The sequence below is a fragment of the Fistularia commersonii genome, chromosome 18 (genome assembly GCF_037954325.1).
Source record: "Fistularia commersonii isolate RoL2024-O1a breed Wild chromosome 18, RoL_Fcom_v1.0, whole genome shotgun sequence".
Classification (NCBI taxonomy): domain Eukaryota; kingdom Metazoa; phylum Chordata; class Actinopteri; order Syngnathiformes; family Fistulariidae; genus Fistularia; species Fistularia commersonii.
Window position 1 is genome coordinate 4729485 of NC_141301.1, and position 25893 is coordinate 4755377.

The 25893-nt window shown below is 40.7% G+C and overlaps 1 protein-coding gene across 1 annotated transcript; it reads left to right on the forward strand.

Annotated features, from left to right (window-relative positions):
- Positions 1–5: 5 nt before the first annotated feature.
- Positions 6–11622, forward strand: LOC147224230 (protein sel-1 homolog 3). Its single transcript, XM_086164428.1, has 23 exons — positions 6–84; positions 152–614; positions 733–859; positions 934–1055; positions 1128–1243; positions 2980–3041; positions 3120–3252; positions 3325–3460; positions 3568–3699; positions 6273–6478; positions 6570–6749; positions 7240–7359; positions 7471–7611; positions 8525–8587; positions 8706–8879; positions 8963–9090; positions 9177–9260; positions 10117–10207; positions 10290–10377; positions 10466–10575; positions 10684–10811; positions 10911–11013; positions 11306–11622. Exons 1-23 carry the CDS (start codon positions 31–33, stop codon positions 11393–11395), a joined length of 3051 nt encoding a protein of 1016 aa, XP_086020554.1. The 5' UTR covers positions 6–30; the 3' UTR covers positions 11396–11622.
- The last annotated feature ends 14271 nt before the right edge of the window (positions 11623–25893 follow it).

Consider the following 25893-nt stretch of genomic DNA (forward strand, 5'->3'; position numbering starts at 1 on the left):
TGTCTCGTCTCCCAATGGGAACTATGGATCATGGAGTTCGGTAGACTTCACATCTACATCGGTCTGTTGTTCCTCATTGTGCAGGTAAGTGCAGATCCTGCTGAGTGCCGTGAGCTGATAGATCAGTAGAAAACTGTCTTGTGTCACACAGGTCACCTGGGGTCTAGACTCTGTGACGCTCCTAAATCCGCCAGAGGAGCCCGTACCTGACCACCTCTTGAAAGTCCTGTACTCCTGCGAGGCGCCCGCCACCGTGCAGCTGGACCTCACAGTGTCATTTGAAACCGGCACTGTCACCACGCTCCCGCTCACATGGTGGCGTTGCGACCCCGCCGACCCTGAAATCAGGCGCGTGAGGTTGGTGCTGCCGGATTGGCTGGTGTACCAAGCGGATGGGATCGTACCCGAAACCCCTTGGGTGTTGAGCTGTATCCTCAAAGCTTCGGTCAGATATGGTAATCCCTTAGAGGTCGTGGCAGCTCAGAATGCAGCGGTTTTACACCTCAGGCCTTCTTTCAGTCGACCTTTCAAACAGCATTCGATATCCGTTGCCTGGGGGACACGGATGCTGCAATTTATGACGGATCGAATGAAAAAATGTCCTCTGGAGAAAGGTAAGGCACGAGGTCAGAGAACCTGTGAGACAGCAGAACTCACAATAAGAAAAACATCCCTTTGAATGATGCCACTAAACCCAAATAATTTAAAAATGTACACATCTGTTATATTTAGAAACCGTTCACCTTCTGTCTTCGATATACGCCTCCACCGAGGAGAACTTCGGCATCACCAAGACCTTGGAACCGTACAGCAGCGAGCCTCTGGAGTCGTGGCGTGTCAAGTCAATCTCTTTTACGTGGTAAACAAACAGAACTTGTGATTGCAACCTTTCTTATTATTCATTTTGTGTAAGTGTGTTTTTGTGTTTTTCAGGTGTATGTTTTCCATCTGGATATTTTTGACCAATCACTGCCATGAAAGCATGTGCGGTCTGTTTTATCATATCGATTCCCGCGATGACTACTCTACGCCTTTACTGTTCCTGACAAAATCAGGTAAAGGTGTTATATTTCTCCCCTGGACGTTTTTGTATGTTGTCATGTTGATTCACGCTAGTCTCCGCGCAGGCCAGCTGCACATCCAAATAAACGGGGACTCTGGAGAATCCACTGCATTTCTTACTTCATTCAAGGTGCCTCTAACCGAGTGGTGCCAAATCGGCTTGAAGCTGCACAGCAAGTTTGTGAGTAAACCTTCGTTATGTGTCACCATTAAATTTCGTGTAAACGCATAAACCAGAAGCGGCCATGTTTAAACCACCACTTTTCATGAATAATCCTGAAATGTCCTAATAGACATTTCATAGCATAGTTTACAAAACATGCGTATGATGTCCCATTAGTACATCAAGTGATTATTATCTAATCATATAATTATCTATTCCACTTATCTGGCAACCAGAGTCATGGCTGGGGGGCTGGAGCCTTTTGGGCGGCCAGCCACATAATCTCAAGTTATTTAAAGAAAGACAACCAAATTCTTTATTTGTCAAGTAGTTTTCACATACAAGGAATTTGCTATGATTTAGCTGTGCCTACAACATAGAATGATAATAACAATACAGTTTAAGCTTAAAAATAAATAAACGAATAATGTATTTAATAATAATAATAATTCATTTAAATGAAATGAAATGAAATAAAATCAAATTACATTAAATTACAAAAACAAAACAAAACAAACAGTCAGTTTTAATGAGGGTCCCGGACCTCATTTGCAATACAGGAAGTATCAAATCTGCTGTCAGATTGTCATGGTGACACAAAACTTCGCTTATTCCATTTTTGTAATAATTTCAGCAGGTGGAATCATATTGTGAGCCAGAATGCTTCATTGCTATGACCTCTTTTATCCCTCAGTTTCATTTTCAAACATCCAACATTCTTCTTTGGGCTCCTCCCATCATCAGCTTCTTCCATCTATCCTTATTCTCTGTGTCCTCTTCTCTCACGCCAACTCACGTCATGTCCTCTTTCACTAAATCCGTTATTCTTTTCGTGTTCTTTCTCCAGACCTCCTTCCTTGCAGTTCCAACCTCAGCATCCTTCTATACAGATTTTCTCAGTCCCCTTTCCGTGCATGTCCAATCCATCTCAGGCTTAATCTCCAAAAAATCTAACACATGCTGTCCCTCTGAAGGTCTCATCTTGAGTCCTATCCATCCTCGTCACTCTGCTACCGCCAGCTAATATAAGTTTTCAAAAAAAAAAAAAAACACAACCCTGAGTTTTGTCCCTTTTCCCAAAAAACAATCTCAGGGGCAATGAGAACAGATGGAAATAACTCCTGTCACCTGTGTGGTCACAGATTTCTATTTATTTTGTTCTTAAAGAAAAACAGTGTGGTCAAGCGGGAAACCTTGTCATCTCCTGGTAATAATGGCAAAGATGCCCCCTTTGATCGTCCAGACCATAGGTGTCAAACTCTAGCCCGCGGGCCAAATTTGGCCCACACTGTAATTATATTCGGCCCGCAAAGCCATACCGAATGACTATTAGAGCTGTCCCGCTGGTATAGTCTACAGTGCATGTACCGCTAATTCTACATATCCCAGAATTTTCTGCTGGTGTTTGTCTGACATTAGTCATAGCAACCTAACGCTAATACTGGCACCCTGCTACTTAGGCTGAAAACAGGATTTTGCATGTGTGCAATATTAAGTTATATATTGTATAGTATTAAGCTATGCTTGTTCCATATTTAGTTTTTAAGCAAAACTTGTTTGGGTCCATATGAAAAGGTTCATTGTTATATCTGGAGGGAGATTTTTTTCAATAAATATTAATGTTGGCCCGCAACTTTGTCCCAGTTTTGAATTTTGGCCCACTGTATACTTTGAGTTTGACACCCCAGGTCTAGACAAAGACAAGGACAACTTGGTGTTGTCTATAAAAGTTGTCCGTGCACCCTGTGTTTCAGGTGAACGTCTCCATGGTGTGCTTTGACAATGAGCAGAGGACGATCCAGTCGGTCAGACATATGTGAGTGTATCTTTCGATGTGACGGTGTGAAGTTTCTCCCACCTGCATTCTTTTTGTTAACGTTGTTTCCTCTCTCAGGCTGGGACACGGTATTATGCTGGACGACACCGATGGATATTTCGTGATCGGAGGGGGGAAATACATACAAGGCGTGGAAGGTTATTTTGGACCAATGGTTTACTACCGCAACAGAATATTGTCTGCAGACCTGGTAACCCAACGACTGCACCACTTGAGTCGGATATTTATTTTTCCGTTGTCTGATCATTTCTTTGTACCGCAGTCAGAGGTTGCTCTTCCCGCCGTCATCAAGAGCTTGAATCTGAGCAGATGGCTTCGGACGTGCCAGAGTTTTAGACTTGAGATGATCCAAAAAATTAATTTCTATTTGCTCAAGGCCAGACGGAGTGTAGAATACGGTAATATCCTTGTTATACCACTAGGAGGAGCCAACATGATTTGAAATATTCACTGGATGACCTCATGCAAATAAACATTGTAAAATCAATTCTTTTTTTCTTTTCAGAAAGATACCCAGATATTTTCCAGAAGTGGAGTGTCAAGGAGAGGGAACTGTTCCAGTGTGATTTTTCCGAGGGAATCGTTCCTCACAGAAGACGCGTTGTGAACCTGATTAAGCGACTGGCTTTCAAACGCGGTCAGTGAAAATTTACTGAAAATGAACTAAACTGGGGTGGATACTTCCTAGATTACTGGAGCAAATTATTAAGACACTGATAAAAAAAAGAAAGAGAATAAGAAAAAGGTACATTACATTATATTCACACACATGTATTCATCCATACATATCATACATATATGCACACATAATATATTTGTGTGTAAATATATATATATATATACATTCTATATATGTATGTATTATATCATATATATAATATATATGATATATAAGTCAGCAAATTATGTAACTTAAAGACTCAGTGACGTTTGTTACTTATTTATATATCCTTACTGTGTGTATATATACAAATGTGTATATCCACGCCACACGAGCCTGCAATATAACTAACTGTTCCTGCTCAATTCAAGATAAAAAAAAACAGAATTCATTGCACTCTCAAACCACACCCACATCATTCCCAGCAACCTCAAAATCACACAGAAAACAAACATAAACATAAACCCCAACATTCCTGACTCGCTACACTTCATATATATGCACGCATGGTAAAAAAAATTATATATATGTATCCCCAAGGAATGATTTGTATATATCTATATCTATATCTATATCTATATATATATACATACACACACACACACACACACACACACAAATATACTCTTTACATCATGCATGTATGTGTGGGGGGAATATATATGTATAAAGTACACACACACACACACACACACACACACACATACAGTACGGACATATGTACTGTTTGAATATATGTGTATGTATACATATACATTATAGATGTGTGTTACATATAAAGATGATATCCATAATGTGGCAGGGTAAGTACTTTAATGGAGAAAAATGCCATTCACAGTGATGTATTTTGTTTATATACAGTGTGGGGAAAGTATTTGATACATTGCTGATTTTTCAGCTTTTCCATTTGCAAAGCATGTAGAGGTCTATATTTTTATCATAGTTACTCTTCAACTTTGAGTGACAGAATCTTAAACAAAAATCCTGAAAAACACATTGTATGATTTTCAAGTAATTAATTAGCATTTTATTTCATGACATAAGTATTTTATCACCTACCAACCAGTAAGAATTTTGTCTCTCACAGACCTATTAGCTCTTCTTTAAGAAGCCCTTCTGTTCTCCACTCATTACCTGTATTAACTGCACCCATTTGAAATCCTTACCCGTACAAATTAAGAATAAGAATAAGAACAACCTTATTTATCCTGAAGGAAATTGTTGTGCCAAGAGACACCTGTCCACCAACTCAGTCCAACAAACTCCAACATCTCCACAATGGCCAAGACCAGAGAGCTGTGTAAGGACATCAGGGATAAAATTGTAGACCTGCACAAGGCTGGGATGGGCTACAGGACGATGGGCAAGCAGCTTGGTGAGAAGCCGACAACTGTTGGCGCAATTATTAGATAATGGAAGAAGTTCAAGATGACGGTTGATTTCCTTCGGTCTGGGGCTCCATGCAAGATCTCAACTCGCGGGGCATCAATGATCATGAGGAAGGTGAGGGATCAGCCCCAGAACTACACGGCCAGATCTGGTCAATGACCTGAGCCGGGACCTCATTCTCAAAGAAAACCATTAGTAACTCACTACGCCATCATGGATTAAAATCCTGCAGCGCACGCAAGGTCCCCCTGCTCAAGCCAGCATGTGTCCAGACCCGTCCGAAGTTTGCCAATGACCATCTAGATGATCCAGAGGAGGAATGGAAGAAGGTCATGCGGTCTGATGAAATAAAAATAGAGCTTGTTGGTCTAAACTTCCTCCGTGTTTGGAGGAAGAAGAAGGATGAGTACAACTTCAAGAACACCATCCCATCTGTGAAGCATGGAGATGGAAACATCATTCTTTGGGGATGCTTTTCCGCAAAAGGGACTGGAGGGAAGGATGGATTGGACCATGTATCGCAAGATCTTGGCCAACAAACTCAGTCCCTCAGTCAGAGCCTTGAAGATGAGCCGTGGTTGGGTCTTCCAGCATGACAACGACCCGAAACACACAGCCAGGGCAACTACGGAGTGGCACCGTAAGAAGCATCTGAAGGTCCTGGAGTGGCCAAGCCAGTCTCCAGACCTGAACCCAATAGAAAATCTTTGGAGGGAGCTGAAACTCCATATTGCCCAGCGAGTGCACATATGTGTATTTATTTTTCTGTTTTTTATTTAACGGTTTAAGAGCTTGTTTAAAATGCTTTTTACATACAATATAAACAAAGTACATACAACACATATGTGTATTTATTTTTTTGTTTTTTATTTAACGGTTTAAGAGCTTGTTTAAAATTCTTTTTACATACAATGTAAACAAAGTACATACAGGACATATGTGTATTTATTTTTTTGGTTTTTATTTAACGGTTTAAGAGCTTGGTTAAAAAAATGTTACATACAATGTAAACAAAGTACATACAACACACATGTGTATTTATTTTTTTGTTTTTTTTATTTAACGGTTTAAGAGCTTGGTGAAAAAAATAGGTTACTATTCACAGTTGATAATGCTACTGATAAATGGCAGCTGAAATTGCTTTGCCTCGTGATTCACAGGAGGAAGAGAGGTCAATTTGCAAGATGTGGGCAGAGCTCTGTATACCTTGGCGCTCCACAAAGCGGGCAAAGCCACAAGCACCGGAGTTTTTGGCCAAATCCTGCCGCTGCTGCTCCAAGCCGGTTGCTTAGCAAACAGCCGAGCCTTGTTCGTCGCCTCCGTCCTCCACGCCACAGGTCTGGGAGTCAGCGAGCGTCCCAAAAAGGTCTGAGCTCCAAGGCCAGCCGTCTTTGTTTGCGAAGAAAGGCTTTCACAGTTCTATTGTTAACGCACTGACTCCGCTGTGTTTGGAGCAGGCGTGGCTGCTGGCCTTGCTGGCTGCTCACGGGGACGATCGATTTGCGCTCATGCGTCTGGGCCACCTGCACCACCGGGGCCTCCATGGGGTCCCCTCCGACACCGACTTGTCCTACTCCTACTACGCAAACATTGCTCAGCAGACGACCTTAGATCGACACAATCCTTCATCGAAGCAGGTCATACGACGACTTCTCTGCGTGTTTCGTTGGCTGAACAATTCCATAAACATCGTGTGAATTTTAATCTAAAAGATCCAAGAAAAACTGATTCCTGCTCCCAGTTATACATAAAAACATTGCAGAGCATATAATTTTAATATTGTGACCAAATCAATGCAGCATTCGTGTATAGCATGTTCTTTTATGAAAAACGCAGCTGGAATGCACGGGGGGCGAGGGTGAAGTGATATACAGCCGTGGATATATTACAACATATGAGCAGATACAGCAGCTGATATCATGCAAACGTGCCCCGTAGATGTATTCAGGTCTCTCCTTATTGCGACACTAGTTTTCAAATTCACATCATGAGACAGATAACGGTGGCAATACTGCTACACTCATAAGCAGAATTTTAATTTAAAATGCAGAGCGGTGCTTTTTGTGACACGTTGAAGCACTTTTGGTACGAGACGCCCGAAGGTCTCTGTGCTTTTCTTTCCGCCAGGTATTTGTCGAGGCTGTTTACTTGAACAACGAAGAGGCGTTGAAGCTTCAGACGAACAAAAATCATCACATCTTCCAGTGGCTGAAACTGCAGGCCAAGAGGGGGGTCGCAGAGGCCGAGGTATCTCGAGAAGAACCAAAAAACAAATCGTGAGGGATAAAAATGCAATCGTGCATGCATGTAGGGTACAAACACGCTTCTCCCAGTTTGAAAAAGGAGTATGTTTTGCAGCAAGAGCTCGCTCGGATGCTGTTCTGGGGACAGCAGGGCGTCTCTCCAGACATCCAGGAGGCGGTGAGGCATTACGAGAGGGGGGCTGTGCAGTGGCAGGACCCGGTATCAATGTATGACTATGGAATAGTCCTCCTTCAGGTTAGACCTTTTTGACTGTGCCATGTGCAAAATGCGAGGATGTAGTATTTGATGAATGGAAAAAATGAAAAATATTTATTTCAGTTTGTTGTTTTTAAAAACGAAAGGAAATTATTTATCGGACATTTTTCGATAAATAAACGTAAACAGGAATAGGCTGAAGCTCAAGGCTTATTTGTGCCTACTGTAACAACAAATGTCAGCAATATCAAAAACAGAAAAACATAAACACAAAACAAATTGAAATAGAAAAATAAAATAAAAAAAAAAAACACTTACAACAAAAACATAGAGGGACACTGAATTACATTTTAATAGTTGACTTACATATCCATCGCATGAATGATAATCTTGCATTATTTTACTTTTGGAAATTTTTTAGAAACTTAACAAAGAGCTACACATTTTCAACCCGCTTTTGAGCTCATTCCCTAATGTGACTCCCATCACTGAAACATCTGTGGTTCACATTTATTCCCACTTTGCCAATCTGAAACATAAACATACCTCTGAAATTATGATTTTCTTCTAATTTAGATTTAATTTGAATCCATACAAGGGAGGAGGGGGGTTGTCAGCCACTCTAAATAGCAACCACATGGTCAGTGACTTTAGACAAACAGTATCTGAAAACATTTAGGAACTTATAAAACTGATCAAATGACTACCAAGCATTATTGATTATTCTAACAGATCTTTTCTGATGTTTTATTAAAGACTCAGTATTAATTTGGAAGACATTTTCGCACATTTCATTAAATTGCTTTTCATTAACAAAGGCTATTTATGGTAAATATGCATGACTGAATGAATGGACTGTTAATTCTAATAACATCATCATTAAACAACAGATATCTTTGTTAATTGTTTAAATGAGGAATGGATATCATATTTAATAATTATTGTTCTGTAGGGACAAGGTGTTGAACAAGATGTTCCAAAGGCGGTCACTTTCCTGAAGAAAGCAGCGGATCAGGTTTCCATTATGAAAATAATCATTCTCTGTCTTTTGCTGAAAAATATCATCAGTTTTACCTGGAACATCATTCCTCACAACATTCTGCATTCTGTGATTTGCCGTATTTCAACCTCAGGGTTTCGTTCCCGCTATCAACGCCCTGGCCTGGTACTATGAGCATTTCGAGGAGGACTACGCAAAGGCCGTGCAGCTTTGGGAGAGGGCCGATTTCCTCGAGAGCCCAGACGCCGCCATGAATCTTGGAGTCATGCACATAAAGGGTTTGTATCCTGGGCGAGCTGCAGACCAGGTATGCACCGGTTGCTTACGCCTGCATACCTGCACAAAGGTGGGAGCTGCTCGTAAAGCTGGGGATCACATTTCTTCGCACAGCACACAGCCTACAAATACTTCTTGAAGTCTGCAGAGAGAGGACTTATCAAGGGCGCAGTTCAAGTCGCTGACATCTGGACCACTGGGATCCCCGGCCTCATCAACAGGCGTCCATCAGATGCTGTCTTGTTAGCCGCTCACCCTTTATTGTACTTTTCTACGAGTACTCCGTGATTGTCAAGGAGCTCTGACATGTGTTTTCCACTGACCGCAGGTGGGTACAGTGGGTGGCTGAGCACAACGGATACTTGGGCAGCGTCTTACGGGCAGGACTGGATTCCTACCTGAACGGCAACATGTAATTTTTCATTCTACATTCACAGTGACGATGAGTCAACCGAGGGCCGGCTGACCCATTAGGCAATACAGGCACCTAGGGGCCTCCACGGGGTGCCACAAAATCAGGGGATTTCACCTTCAATTTAAAATATTAAAATCATATATTATTATTAACTCTTAAAATAGAAAAGGCCTCCTCCGCACCTTTCCCTTCTCCTCCAGCTGATCAGTACCCATTCACTGTCTGAGGGGAGAGGAACAAATTTATGGTGTATTCATAATTTATTACAACATTAATACATATTTACGAATTTACAGGATTTTAGTTTTGCAGTAAGGCTATTTGTGTTGAATTTTTAGTTTAATATTTATATATATATAAATATTACATATTATATACATTATTTATATATATATATATATATATGATTTTGTATTTATGATATTTATTTATTTACTTTATTATAATTTGTGGAGCATGTAGATTGGGTAACATATTATCTTATAAAGCAACAACTGTTCTAAAACAATGCTATTCAACTTATGATTTATTATGTATTTATGATTTATTACTATCATTAATACTTTTTTACGAATTTACAGGATTTAAGTTTCGGAGTAGGCTATTTGCTTTGTATTTCAGATTTTTCATTATTTCCAATTTAATATATTATATTATAATTTGTATTTATGATATTTCTTTATCATAATTTGTTGAAGATGTAGATTGGGTGACATTGCTATTTAATTTTTTGGAAATGTTTGTATATCGCCAATGGAGGGGGGGACACCGCATAAAATATCACAGAGGGTAGGGCCAGCTCACGTCAACACGATGGCACTTGCAGCAAGATAAAGTTCTTGTTTTCTAACAGGTTGAGTTCACTGCTGTATTACATCATGGCGGCCGAGATGGGTTACGCCGCCGCTCAGTTCAACGTGGCCTATCTGTGTGATGAAAATACGGTGAGGAACAGAACTATACATCTGGAAATGATCTGTATCGAACACTGATAATGTCTCTATTTTACCGATCATTGTCCGCCAGGGGGGGTTTCTTGACCCCGCTTTTGCGCTTCACTGCATGAAGAAATATTACAATCTGACAATCCAAAACCGACACCCTGCCACTTACGGTAAACAACTTTCGTTGGAAGCTTTCATTTCTTGATGCACACATTTGATCCGTCGGCTCACCCCGCCCGAGTCGTAATATCTCCTCAGCCTTCATCAGGATGGGGGACTTGTGGTACGATGGGCTTGTGGACGGGCAGAAAAGCTTATTTTCTGCAGCAGAGATGTACAAACAGGCGGCACTACATAAAGACCCACAGGTGTGCTGCTTCTTTGATTTCCTTCTGTGGGAACATGTTTTTTCCTTCTCTGAGTCAGTTTGTATTTAGAATTGCAAGTGTTTGTACGCCTCCATTGTTCTTCAACAGGGATGGTATAACCTTGGCCTCCTTGCCGAAGAGCGTTACAAGCTGCCGCTGTCGGTATTGATTGAATTGGGCCTTTCGGAGCTGTATCTCGCAGACAATAGTACACTTCAGAGTGCTTTGTACAAAAGGTTTGTCAGGAGCCTATGCGCAGTAAAGTCAGCAAGGACAGTGTGGGGTAATATTTATAACTTATGAATTGTATAACCTCTACACTTTCTCCCACAAAGGTGCCGCGACTCAGATGATGCAGATTCCTTCTTGCCCTGCAGCCTTGCCCTTTTTGGTGTACATCTACAGCTGTTCCAAAAGGAATATTGTGATGGCATTAAGGTGTGTGAAATACTTTTACCCAGTGTAACCTTTGCATTACCGCCCTGCATGTGGATTGTTCTCATGGTGTTTAATTGTTATAACTCAACTGGCATGTTTGTGTTTCTCAGTTATGATAAATATGTAATAATACGATATTTATAATAGTTGATGGTAAAAAAAGTGGGTATTGTGGCATTGTAAAGGTTGGGATTAGGGAGGTTGTATGGTATTGGAGGGGGGTTCGGGCTTTCTGCATCAGTAATGACCGTTTCTTTCAAAATTTCATTGATCATTTTCCAATGTCCCACAGTGTTCTACCGCTGTTGCTTTGGCTGTAGCTCCGACAATACTCTTCATCCTCCTCAGCGTGCTCAGAACACGGGTCTTCTCTCTCAGCTAGAATCGGCGTCTTGATCAGAAGGAAACAAGCAACACTGGCAACACAGGGACATCTCACTTTCAATTTACATACCAAACTTTCAACTTACCCTCTAATTCGGTTACACAGAAATACATGTTACTTGTTATGATAATGCAAGTTTTGTGTCTAATGTTTTATTTGAATGGAAGTTTACAAAGTGTTTAATTGAATTTACTGACTTTGAGAAAATAAATTAACTTGATAAAGTCGCAGTCTAAATGTGTGCTTGGGGGCTTGAAAAAAAAAAAAATCAAAAATATTTATTTATTGATCTTTAAAATCTGTTTTTTGACGTAATGCTTATGTCACCATGTGCTCGGGAGCACGTAACATACGGGTAAATTCTAAGGTAGACCTTATGGGATCCCTAAATGATAACAACAACAACAACAACAACAACAACAATAATAATAATAATAAATGGAAATGGAAATTTCACAAAGGGGACGATTTACATTTTCTTTCTTTAAATCAAGACTAAATGATATATTGAGTCTTGTAGGAAAGGGCGCGCGATCGTAAGTTAGCCCACAACTCTCTCTCTCTCTCTCTCTCTCTCTCTCTCACTCACACACAAACACACACACACACACACACACACACACACACACACACACACACACACACACACACACACACACTACGCTGGTCTTCAACCTCCAAAACTCTGGTTTCTTGTACCAGCTCCGTAAACTAAACCTAAATTAAGCTAGCAGTAACGCCGGAGCCGCTACGCAGATTGTGGTCGGACCCGGCGCCGGATGACGACACAGGTACTGGCCAGCTTCCGAAGGCCGTTTTCCTGGATGGAAAGTAAAGCTGACCCCTGCTGTTTAAAAAAAATCACTGTCAACTGTTATTTGTGACGTTATTGTTGGCATTTCCAGCTATTAGTGGTTGAAACTAAGCGCAGTCCGAGCACACGCAGTCGTGGGTGTGTGTGTTGACATTGCTGGTATCATGACTGGGGCCCCATTCTTTCTAAAGATATAAAGAGATATATTATCCTGTGTGTGATTTTTACTCTTTAGATTGTAAAAAAAAAATAGAAAAATGAGACACAATTAATCTGAAATTGACAACACAAGGATATTTAACTAGCCAGAAACATTGGCTTGTCTTGATAAATCAATGACACTGCTGGTGGTCCTCCCTCTAGTCTCACACCTGCAAGAACTCTACTTTATATTAAACAAATTGTGATTCAAATATATTATTATATTCTTAAAACAAGTAAGTAAATAAATAAAAAAAAAATCCACTGGGCGACACAGTGGTCAGTGTTTCCGCCTCATAGCAAGAAGATTTGTGGTTTGATTTCGAACGGGGGTCTTTCTGTTGTGACCCTGACTGTAGGATAAGTGGTATAGATAATGTATGAATGAATTGATGAAAAATAAGTATAATACATTGATTGTAGCAAAGTGGGGCAGTGGTTAGCGTGTTTTGTCTCACAGGACAATGGTCCCAAGTTCAATAACAACAGCGGGCATTTCTGTATGGAATTTGCATGTTCTCCCCTGCGTCTGCATGGGTTTCCTTCAGGTTCTCAGTTTCCCTGCCCCATTCCAAAAACAGTGTTTCCACAGATCATTAAAACTTATCAAATAGATTTTGGAAAAATTAAGGCGGAGTCCTTTAATTTGCTATTGTTTACAGACGCTCTTCTGACAACGCATGAAGTTACAACACCGGACATAGAGCTTAGAGTAGTGTTGTGTCGGACAAATGGGAAAGTGTAATTTTCAACAAAGGTGGATGGATGAAGGACTGATTCGATGCTGCTTAGAGCTGGTGGAATACTGGGTGAGGCGTAGAGTGTGCAAAAAAACACTTTTCAACTTCGCACAAAGGGCATCAACGTGGTTAAATAACATGCCATCAGATGGTCATAAGTCGGCGAAAGGCAGACAGCAGTTGACTGTGGCAGACTTTGACGGGAGGAACAAATGACGAGCAGTGATGCGCACTGGTGTCTGAAAACTGCAGTGCAGCACTACTCATGTCCGTCAAATGATAGTGTCTCTGACCTTTTCAGGCAATGCTTCCTGACTTGCTGGATCTATTACAGGTGGAAAGGACAAACCAAGCTATATCATAACATATGGACTTGCCCCACTTATTTCCACAGGGACATGGAGACCTGCAAAATAACTGAACAAACTATTGAGGCCCAGAGACTAGTTTGTGACCAGGTCAGAGCTTGTGGAGTTGTTCTCAAAGTGTCCCTCACAAAAGAACTACTGGCTTTTGTTGCCTCAGTCAGGACAAATGTACCTCGATGAAGAGTGGAGGAAGGGGTTGGATGCGTAGACTTAAAAAAAGCATCGGAGGATGAGCTAGAAGCACTGAGAAAAAAATGGCTGCGTTGACAGACAGGGTGTCCATCAGCCCTCAGAAGGATGGTGATGAACTTTCTGAGAAAGCTGAAAACATTGAAAACAAAGCTGAAAACATCTCAGGCAATGTCAAATCCTCTATGGAAGAAATACAAAGTCAAATGTCTTGAACTGAAAAAGAAGGAAACAAACCAACAAATATGCACTAATAATCACAGACAATGTAAAATTCAAGTGCTTCTTTAGTTCGATTCTCACTCAGAAGGTCGTATGTGTGAAATCTATCTAAAGCTTATATCTAAAGTTATTTTTCCTATCAGCAATATCCAAGTGTGCTGCGGACAGCAAAGTAGCAAATTCACTTAACAGGTACACTTGTACACTGCACAAGTGACAATAAACACTTTCAATCTTGAATCTTAATCCAGATGATTGAATAACTGTCTGCAGTTGGAGATGAGCATAACATTTTTTTGAAGTGGCATTACAAAGGGCATTTAAACTAAAAAGCATTAAATTCGATCAACTGATACCCACAGAAACCCTGAAAGACATGCAGTAGGTTCATTGGAGACTTTAGATTACCTAGGTATGGGTACGAACGATTGGATGGATGTTGAATGGCGCCCGTTCCCAATCACAGCTGGGATAGGTGCCTAACACCCCCCATGCCTATGACTGCAGGATAAGTGGTATAGATACTGGATAGATTAATGAAAAATGATAATAATCCATAACTTGCATGTGACTGCAGTACTGCAGTATGATTGCTTTCATCATACACATTTTTTAATTAAAAAGATGTTTGCCCCTCAAAATCAGTGCTTCAAACTCAGATTCCAAGTCAAAAGCTGGCAGCTGGTTCCAAACGTAACTACTGGTGTACTGGAAGTCGAGCCTCAGCTTGCGGATATGTTCGCTCCTCTCCTATGAGGCTCGGGGTGAGAGATCCAGAGGTGAACTGTGCAAGAAGTGCTTGCATTTGTGTTCGAGGTGTCAGGATGAGGGAGGCTCCTTGAATAGCTGAGTCTTGAATTGATTCTTTAAGGTTGAGAAGACCAGCTTTCGGGTTTTTTCTTGGGGCTATGTTGAAAGAGAACAGCTCGCACTGAAAACAACGTGAGTCAGTAGATGGTGATGTGACACAGATCAACTTGAAGGTCATAAGGGTCCATTGGTGTTTGATAGACGTGTGTAGATGAAGGGGTATGGCTGGAGGAAGGCTCGAATTTGCTTTTGATATCCAGCAGAGGTCAATGATATCCAATGAGGCTAATTTTAAGCCTCATCAATTACCACCAGAAGTGCTGCTGCTTTCCAGGGTGGCACTCATACAAAAAACAAAAATGAATGATACATACATTTGTTTGATGCATCGATAACAAGGTAGCAGATGGAGATTTTTCAATATATTGAAATTAAGTTATGCATAAAACTCAATGGAATTATGTGTTGTAAAGTTATATCAAGGCTTATTTCGTTCTTTTCATAAGGCTGGTTTCAGGCATTTGTTGTAGACAAGCTACACGTGTGGCCTTTTCTATTTTGAGGGAAGTACCTGTGAGATCCAAGGTGATAATGACATTTGACTAATGTACCTTCCGAGCAGCAGGCTGTCCAGTCAGCAGATGGACTGTCCTTCATCTGTACAACTGAGTTCAAGTCCCTGCATCATCAGCTAGAGTGTGTGAAAGTTGGCACGTCCTTATGACCTCAGGCATTTCGATCCCCAAATGACCTGCTCTCTGCCTTCACCCCCTCCTTAAGGAGTTGCTTCACAACTACTGGGTATAAAAATCATGAGTATGATATACAGTATATTATGATCTTCATTTTTGTTTGGGAACAAAGCATTCCTGCTTGCCACAAATGGCACAAAATTATAAACTAAATGCTGTGCTACTTTTACATTCATGCCTTTCTCTATTTCAAAAAATTAGCAAGTCTTTGCAAACTATCACCAAAAACTATCTTCAACAGGTTCAGCGGGTGATTGCTTTTACGGTTGTTAATAATGCTTCAGAATTTTGAGAAACCAGGGTTGATTTATTTCTGTATTCAATTTTAAAGCAGCAGTCATTTGTTGACTTTGTACCAACCTGCTGATATATTATCAGGAGTGCCAGTATGACCAAATTATTTCTTTTAATAAATATTCATGTCCATGTTAGTGTATCAGCCTGGTTCCAATCTCGCTGGCGCGTTCTTTTCTCTTACCTGTAATTTCAGTTTTCCTGCATCGTATCCTGAATTTCAAATGTCCTATTTAGCAAAGAGAAGCCACAATGTCCTGTATTTCAACGGGATGCTGGGTAGATTAGGATTTAAGTCTGCAACTGCCAGCATGAGATTTTAAACCCAAAATCTGAAATTCAAAACAAAATGGATGGAAGCTGAAACACCAGCTCAGGCTGAATGTGAAATCAAATTTGTCTCACTTTGGTTTGAGTAAGACTAATTTACTGTACATGCGGTTTAGTCAGAATGCAACCCCCTGACAATCTATATTGTAAACTCAATCCGTATCTGATCTGCCTTTTGTCATTCCCATTTGTCTGTTTTACTCTTATTTCCTACCCCCCCTTTCTCCCACTTTTTTCCCTCCCTCCATTTTTGCACGTGGGCTGGCCAGTGAGAGGGGAAAAAACCAGTGCCAGTTGTGAGAGTTCAGCTCAGGAAAGGGCAGGCGACTCAGTCAAGCCCCAGCTGAAGCAGCTTCCTCCAGGATTTAAAAGAAAAAAAGGGAAGGGGAACACAGCCGTGGAGTTGCAGGTGCGTTTTTGCTGCGATTATGGGAGAAATCTTCTCTATGCATGTGAAACTTGAAATGAAAGAATTCTATTTATACTGAAAATTTTCTCCAATGGATATTTTGACTGTGTTTTTTGAAACACATTTGCAATGGTGTATTGGTGGGGACGTGTTTCTCATAATGCCTTTCTGTATTCCTAATATTGCGCATTAGATTTAATCATGCTTCCTTGTAAACATTGTGCAATGACTCTCAAGCACAGACGTCGGGGCTGGTGGAGAATCTCGAGGGTTGGAGTCCTGATTTGTTTTTCCTTATTTAATCTCATCTCCAGTGTAAATGCAATTTAAACTTTCCTAAGGGGAAGAATATCCCAAAAATAATATAGAGTTCTCTTAGTGGAAGATCAGATTCATTTGCATAGGGGTGCCTTTCAGTGAACTTGAAGTGTCACCCAAGTTCATGTTCCAACTTCCACTCAATTGTGACATGTATGCATGGAGAAAAGCTGGAGCTTTTATCTTATATAACTATAAAAGAAAACATACAAATAAGTTACAAAATATTTTGTGTATTTTTTACATTTTTACATACGATGAAGCTTGCATTTTTTAGATAAAATGAATATTACGTTACGGTAAAGGTGCTGAGGGTAAGGGTTATATTGTCATCCACATAACGGCCAAGGATAGTTACATTTTAATATTAATACATCATTGTTAGAGATCATACTTTAGTTGCACAGCCTGGCCCTCTTGTTAATTTTATTGTTTTTATTATTTTGTTATCAAGGCCAGTAAAATCAGCCATTAGTTCAGGTTAATTAACTTACATTGTTACATAGCAGCACTGCAGTTCATGTAAATGTTACTCTCAGATCTTGCAGTAAATGCAAATGTGAATATTTGCAGTTCTGAATTAAGCATTCTCAGTTCAAATGTAACTTGATGATGGAATGTGATGCGCTTTTACAGTTTGTTGTTTTCTGTATGGATACAAAGCAAGATAGTTTCTTTATTCTGTTTTTCAAAACAAAAATATACTGTGAGGGCAGAAGGTATTTCAAAGTACTGTTACTTCAAAGTGTTGGTTTTGACAGTTAAAGAGCTTCAAAATAAATTCTAAATCTCCGTTAACTTCATGTCGTTTGTGTTGAGTCAACTGTTGCTGTGGCTGAGAAGAATCGACTCCATGTTGATATTGCACTTGTGTTATGTAATGTACTTTGTTGACTGCCGTTGGATATTTCCAAAGTAACTTACGCCAGTCAGTAAATGTGAAAAAAGACTTTTCCTTAAAATTATCATTGGGATTTGATTTTTTTTCTTGGTCAGGGCTCTGATCGTCTGTTGGGCCTGATGGTGTCGTGGCCACAGGGAGGCAGAACACAGCAGATACAGATATACCCTCCTTACCATTATGGTTGGGACTTCCTCCTCCCACCTTCTTCTAATTCTCTGTGCTGGATTACTGGATGTCCTGGGTCAAGGTAAGAGTCCTTTTTCTCCATCCCAGAGCGCAGGGGGCCATGGGGTAAGTTTTTTTTTTTTTTAGCCCAGTTTATTTCAAAGCTGAGGATGTTTACAGAGAAACTCTGCAGAGGCAATATAAATCAAATCCGGAATAAAAATGTTTGAAATACTCATAGGGATTGATGGATCGTGTCCAAATATTGTGGACATTTAGTAAAATTACAAGTGAAAGTAGCAAAAGGTATTTTTTTGTGGATGGATTTATAAGCGGCAATACTGATCTCCGCTGCGTAATTAAACCTTATATAGTCTTTTCATGTTTATATTTGTCACACACTTCATGGAAAAAGCACCAACACACAAACACAATGAGAGTTTAGAATTCTTTTTACAACTACGACTCAATGAATTATGCGACATGGAAAATAGTTTCATTCAGGTGTGACACAGAGCAGCTCAACATCAGGTGTGTTGTAAAATATCAGTTTGTCGACCAGATTAAATCCTGCGGAGGCAAGGCCACCGTGCCCTCTGCTGTCAGAGCCCTCTGCTGGCTTCCATCCCTTCCTGTGACCGGTTTTATTTATAGCTACGCAAGGATTGCCATGCTAACAAGTGACAAGGGCTCGAAAGGCAAACAGAGACGCGCATGTATAGGCACAGAGAGGCACACACACAGGCAGCCCGCAACTGCCAAATTTCGGGGCATTGCAAAAGAGCAGCAACAAGGTTAATGCATGTGAATTGGAAGTTGTGTATCCAGCCCTTATAAAAGGAGCTGTGATTAATGGCCCCCGACGGAGGGGTGTGACAGGGCGGATGGTGGGGGAGGAAAGGAGAGGACAAGTGCCAGATCAGGAGCGCATTTACAGCACAGGCATCTTCAAAACAGACATCAAACATTTATCAGGCATTTTGAATAATGCGACTGCAGTTACCCTTCAGCTGCTTGCACGACGCAAGAGTTGCACTCCCGGTTTTTAACACAAGTTCAATTTATGGGATCTCATGACACACTGACAGGTTCATATCGCTGCTGGTGAAAGCTGCAGCTGGAGCCATTATACTTTCAGGTCCATCCCATTCTGGCGAATGAATTATCCAACATAAATTTCTTCAAATTCTGAATTCACTCATCCCAATTAGGATTTTGAGGGAGGGGTCAAAGGTCGGAATGGCAGCAACCTCACAAGTCATATTTGGTCATTTGAGTCCCACATATTCATAAATGCTGAGGACATTTCCTCCGAATTTGGCGCAAGTGTTCAACGGGATGCAAAGATGAGCTGATGTCGGCCTTCTCATGGTGTGTATTTTATGTAGTACTCACATGCACACACACGTACACAAACTCATACGTGGCTGCGAAATGGCAAAACAATAGTAGAACAAACAGATACGGGAAACGTGGAGTCAGGGGAGATTGTCCACTGGCCCTTTGACCGTGGTCCGGTTGGACAGGATTAATAAGGTTCGATGGGATTCTGAACATACTCTGCCCACCAAAAACGTATCATGCACATGATAGCACATGATACGCATGAAACCCTGGCTCCATACTGGATCGTTATCAGAGTAGCTTTCTGTTTTATGTGGCAGAGAATGTAATTTTGGATTGAATTTATTTATCTATTTATTTTTATTTAGTTTTTGCATTCATAGCAAAGGCAACGAACAAGCTCGGGTCCTGCTAATCCCACACAAACATGGGGACAGCATGAGCACCTTTTAGCCACGAAGATCAGGCTTTTCGGACAGCTGCCTCCCAGTTTGCTTGAAAGCCGTGTAAACAGCAGCTATTCTCGTTTTTTCTGTTTGTATTTTAATCAAGGTTTATTCCCTGTCTGTTTTAATGTGTGTTTTATCCTTGACCTATCTTTGACTATATCTGCCATTTTTATACTGATTTTTTTTTTAAATTTTGTGTTGCATTTTACCCTTGTTTTCATCAGCGACTGTCACTTTGAGTCAAATTTATATGAGACTGTGAAACGCTTTGTTACTGCTGTCTGTTAAAGGTGCGATATAAATAAACTTTGTGTGCTTGCTCAGTGCACAGTTTTAACAAAAAACAGGCAAAACAATAAAAACAATGACAGCAACAAATTATCACAAAATAAGGAAGTTGACAGGTAGGTACACAGTTTCAAGGTCTGTCTTGCTCCTATTTCTGAAAATAAAAAGTCCTCCGTCCATCTTTCCTGCCTGCTGAAGGACTTCGGTTTATAGTTTCTATGTCTCATCCAGTGCAGAGTGAAGCTGCACGAATGCGTTAACTCGCACAGACAGACGTCCATCTTGCATCATCCCTTTTATTGATACAACGGGCAGTTTGCCCATGTTTTTTTTTTTTTCTGTGAGAGAATAACTGAAAATTGGCACACTGCAGAGTGTGTATGTGTGTGTGTTTGTGTGTGTATGTGTGTGTGTGTGTGTGTGCGTGTGTCTGAGTAATAGTTTTCATATGCCCAGGACTGTGTCAATACACTGAAACGTGCCAACTGTCATAATTAATGTTGTTTTGCTGTTGATGTGTTAGGAAACTTGTTCTCCTTTTTGCCCAATTTGATAATGCTGGAATAGGTAGCGGCTTCTCCATTCATTCAGTTTCATCAGTTTCTGCTTCCCGTTTTTCTATCCAATCTGCTTGGAGTACAATATGTCTTTCAAGGTGAACTTTTGGCTGCCAAGATGAGGCCAGGCGTCTGAGCTTCCTGTAATGCAGACAGTTGGCCGTGGCCGATTACGAGCAATTACGTCACTCTGGATGTGTTAGAAAAGCTGATAACTGATACATTAAGCTGGTGATATCACGTCACGGACGCAACAAATTTTCACAGAAGCTCAGTAGAGGAAGGAGTGTAACTGGAACAGTGACGTCATGTGATGTCTAAGCTCTTGTTTTGTAAAGCAGTAAGTTTCATGTCACTGATTAGTCTTCTGTCCATGTATTTATTGGAGGATAGTTCAAATCGCGAAGCTCACACTTGCTAACATTCTCAGAGCATTGATTTTTTTTTTTTGTGCCTGCATTTATCTGGTCCCAAGCTTTAAGCAATGACTGAAAGAACACAAATCTGGCTGAAGGCGTTGCTCCGCGGTTGACTCCGGGCGAGGAGCCCACAGGTGTCCCACTGCTCCTTTTATTATTTACTGAATCATAATGCATTGAAGGTTCCCTTTTATTTTCACAGGCTTTGACTTGTATCCGAAAGAGGAAAACCACAAAGAAGCGCATTTAATGATGTTAAAGTTTCCCTTGTGTGGTGCTCAGATGCAACCCTCCCCTAGCAGTTCTCTATTACTTTGTGTTGACTTCACTGTGTTGGTTTTGGATCGTGGCCTTTTCTTTTGTGTCCATGATGATGCAGAGGTTTTGCAATTACCTCATGCCTGATTGCAAGCCCATAGGATTGACAGATCACCGGGGGTTTGATTTTGGTGATCATCTCAGGAAGAAACCACTGGCTGTGCCGGAGATTAGCTCCAATTTGTTTCAGGTCTTGCAGTGTCTCGCCACAATACACTCCTGGGGCTTCTTGCAACATCTCGCTTTTTAGGTGTTGATCTGGTGTTCTGGGCTCAGGACTGAGCCTCTGACACAGCCAAGGAAATATTTTAAGTGACTGAGGTCATGACTCGAGTCATAGCTGACAGTTAACAACACTTTCTGATGAGGGGGGCCTGGCGAGATAGAAGACCAGTGTCTGCTTTTAGATGTATTAACCTGCTTTGAATGTATTAATCTGTACTGCATAATTTTAGTAATAATTTGCATAATTTTTGCATAATTATTGACCAGTTGTTAAGTTGTCAAGTTCTTATTTGGACTTTTCAACACTTTCCAACATTTTTTATTGTCAGCAAACTAAATAATTGAAATAAGAAAACGATCACTATTTCAATCACTGCTATGTATGTATAATCACTCGGATTTTATATTCGACAACTACTGCTGAGACTGGAGGGCTTGATGTTTGATGTACTGTGAAAATGTGATCACTCAAGTGTGACGCCGGACATGTCCTACTCCACAGTCACCCTGATTGGTGGAACAGATTCACCAATCGTGTCTGAGCCATTAGATCCAGATAGTGAATATCCCTGTTTTCAAAATCCCACGCTTTGATTATCATTTTGTGGCAGGAGAGAAATACCACACCTGCTATAAATATGGCACTAGAAAGTAAAGGTGGACAAAACTATAACAGAAGAAGATGTGGGATTTCATGTACCAGTAATCTATTCATCTAAGTGAAGCACTTGATGCATCTCCGCTGCTCAGTACCCATGTCAACCAAATTTTGGTAATAAATTGCGATTTTGTGTTTGGAGCATAGTATTTAATACTAGGACAGCTTGGCAATCAATTTAAATGATACACAAGTGAAGTCTGGTATATGTCGAGTACCTCATCTGCGGTAATGTGCCAGTAGCGCCTGATCATCAAGTATGGAAGCTGGCCAACCACCTTACAAACAGATTTTTTTTCTTCTTTTACGGTTTTTATTGCAGAGAATGAATGGGTTTTGAATGCGAGTCTGAGTGTCTTGGCAATGAAGACACCGATATATTTAAGCATAGTGTGGGAAGGTACGGTTTGACAGCCTAGACAGATTGATCGATTACATAGAGCGTTATATTTATTTATTTCTGTAGTTTTTACATTCACACAAACGCAGTGCTGGCTCCAGGAATATTGAAATACTCATTACCCTGGCAGTGATCATAGTTTTTCGATCCTTCCTGCACGCACTGCTTCATTTGGCATGGTCTATTTCTGTGTCAGACAAACAATGTCTTTCTGGAAAGCTCATGTCTATAATTTGGTCCTTGCAGTAAAACCCCCCCATCTCCCTGACAGGTCTGTGTCCGCTGCCAGTCATATAAAGATGCGCTGATATGCAGTCAGCACACTGAGGGGCTTGGTCAGAGGCAGGCTACAGCTCTATGACTGCTGCGCCATTCATCACCGCAGACATTTAGTTCAATTCAAAATATTCAGTGTTCGAAAGCCTGCGAGGGGGAGTGCAGACATCGGAAGTGGAATTTTGACAGCGGAAAGGAGACGGTACATTCTGAAAAAAGCATTTGAAATAAATTGAGAGGGACTACAGGCAATTTTAAAAGCACCCACAGACGTCACGTAGAGACTGAAGAGAAAGGTTTTTGTTCCGCATGCACGAGTCCTCTTTGTGCTTCCATATTGTTAAAATCAAGTGAAAATCTTGCCTGAAAAAACGTTCACGTTACTTCAGATATTTTTGTTTGTTATTTAACCCATTTACTATTAACTTCAATTCAAATCAACCTCGGAGTCGCCATGGGAAACATTCCAAGGAGACTGCCTGGCTCAGGATTCGGCGGCTATCTACTAATTATGAGGTCACTCGTTCTCTCCACTTCCTTTCGAAAATGTTGACTTTGCCTTGAGCTAGATGACCCCAGCCTCCGGGCACCGTTTCATGGTTGTCTCTACCAGTAGCGTGTGAAAGGATGTGTGAAATGGTTGAATGAGGCTGCTGACAAATACACACGATGGTATTCACAAATATCACGCAATTGGGGTGATGGAAAAATCTGAACTCTGACGATGCTAAACATGAGCTCCTACGTTTTATCAACAGTGGACACTAGATGGCAGTATTGCTTTGATTCAAAGCAGATAATGAGAGGAGAAGCTTCCGATGAACTTTCATTACATGATAATTACTTCCACAGGACTTTGGCTGTAATTCACATTATTCTTTCATAATGATGCCTCAGCTTGATTTTTGTCTTGTGATGCATTGTTAATTTATTTACTATAGTTCACTTTGCCCATGCAGGCTGAATAATTTTCAGACGAGGGTCATGCTTTTGCCCCTCAGACCTTTGCAAGCTACAGTGTTTGTTTGTTTTTTTCTTGAGGATACCGGGTAGTTTAAGTCGTCTAAGAATCATTTGCCCGATGTGTTTTCGTTTGTTGTCGATTGAAGGAAACCCTAGACGCAGCGGGGTGCAGCTCCATTACAACGCAAATGGCTTCAGAAAGCCATCTCATGGAAATTACCATTCAGAGGTTTCATTTAGCTGCTTTTCTGCACTTGCTTATCTTGATGACCTTAACATAAGTCGGCCAAAAAACATCACACAATGAGAAGATTTTTACCTTTTTTATTCATTTTTTATCATTTTGGAGATGTTTATTTTAGTAGACTGTGGTGGTCTCTATCTGCTTCACCATGATTTAGCAATTTAAAGGGTCATGAAATATTACAGAAGGCCATAAAAGCAATGACACATCCGGCCGCCCAGTGCAGAATAAGAGGCGTGATGTCCCAGTGGACTGTGTCACAGTCACAGGCGGTGACTCCCTGCACACAGCAAGGCCCATTAAGTTCAACTATTTTACTTTATGCTCCCCACAAGAAGCACTTCTATTCCGACTTAAATAGCAACCACAATAAGGCGTATTTATTTAATTATTTGCAAAACGAGACTGACATTTAAACTGAAATCTGGGAATAACAAAATATTGCGTTTGGATTCAGCTTTGGCCTTTGGCTGATTTTAAAACAGCTATTATGGATTGCAGTTCTTTGTTTTCAGTTAAATTCCCCAAGGAGAGAGAGTCTGATGAACCGTGTCAACCTACAACATGACCCCCTGCACTGTGCTCTGCTGCGCCGTGCCCTTTCTCCCTTTAGGAGCCTTGAGCTCTTTGTGAGCCTTAATGGCCACGGACTCCTGATTTACTGATATTCCTTGTCGTCCTTGAATAGCTGCTTACCATGGAGGTGTTTTTAATTTTAAATTCTCAGAACCCTCAGTGCGTGTGTTTAACTTACCTAATAATATGGCATTAAATTATTTATAATATATATTACTTTTGTATAGCTCACACTTCTAATTACTGCTAATGATTTTTTCTCTTTACACATATGCAAACATATTAATGTGTGCAATTTAACGTCCTCTTAATACGAAAACTGAATTGGGTTTGCTGCCAGACCATATGTTCTGCAACCGTGCATGTACTCTTTGCTCGGACCTCACCGGGCTGATAGCCTCAGCCTACCATTTTTCTGCTCAGTGCTAGTTGTTGTTTTCCAAAAGTGAGAATACCCAGTGAGACAAATTCCCTCAATTCCTCGGTGTCCTAGTTTCCCATCCTTGTATACTGTATATCTATATAAAATATGACAGAGTGCAAACAATTTTAGGAGAGGAGTTTCACATTGTTTTGCCAAGATGGGAATCCATCCTCATCATCCGTGTACAATCATGATGTCTCGAAAAGGAAGAATAATGTGTGCATAATTTAGATTTCAAAATAATGCACATTCATTGTAGATTGTAGATTGTATGACAGCCCCAAATGCACCAACTGGCAAGTGACCAGTTCATGTAAACACCTCCGACTGTATGCTGTATAACGTTATGGGTAGGATTGCACATGGCTGTTGATGCCGTAGCACAGCAGCAGTTGGTGGTCTGAGGCAGAGAATTAATGGCTAAGGAGCCACTGGACTGCATCTCTCAGCAGCATCAACCAAGTCACCCACTGCTCCGATAGTATGGCCTGTAGCTATCTGGCGGTCAGTGGGCAGCTGTAGGTGATTCACCCTGGTTAGCTAAGTTTTGAGTATTTTTCATCCCTGCTTTGATGTTTATTAGTTTTAATTGCAATATTTCTGAATAACATGGCGTAATGTCTTCCTGTGAGGTTTGCTGACACATACTTTGAAAAAAATAGCCGTTGCCTGCCACTACAGGTTGCTGTAGTGTGTGCAAATCATTCAAATCAGGAAAACTGACATGCAAATATGTTCAACGTTTAGATCAGTATCACACCTGCTAAGAGTTTAATAATGTGTTTCAAACAAGAGTTACTGTCTTTTAAATAAACTGTTGGCTCTTTGACACCAACGG

Excerpts from the sequence above, each read along its gene's own strand:
- LOC147224230 (XM_086164428.1), top strand. The coding sequence starts at position 31 with ATGGAGTTCGGTAGACTTCACATCTACATCGGTCTGTTGTTCCTCATT. Across the intron at positions 3,042-3,119 it reads ATCCAGTCGGTCAGACATAT|GCTGGGACACGGTATTATGC; the intron begins GTGAGTGTATCT and ends TTCCTCTCTCAG. Across the intron at positions 10,378-10,465 it reads CCGACACCCTGCCACTTACG|CCTTCATCAGGATGGGGGAC; the intron begins GTAAACAACTTT and ends ATATCTCCTCAG.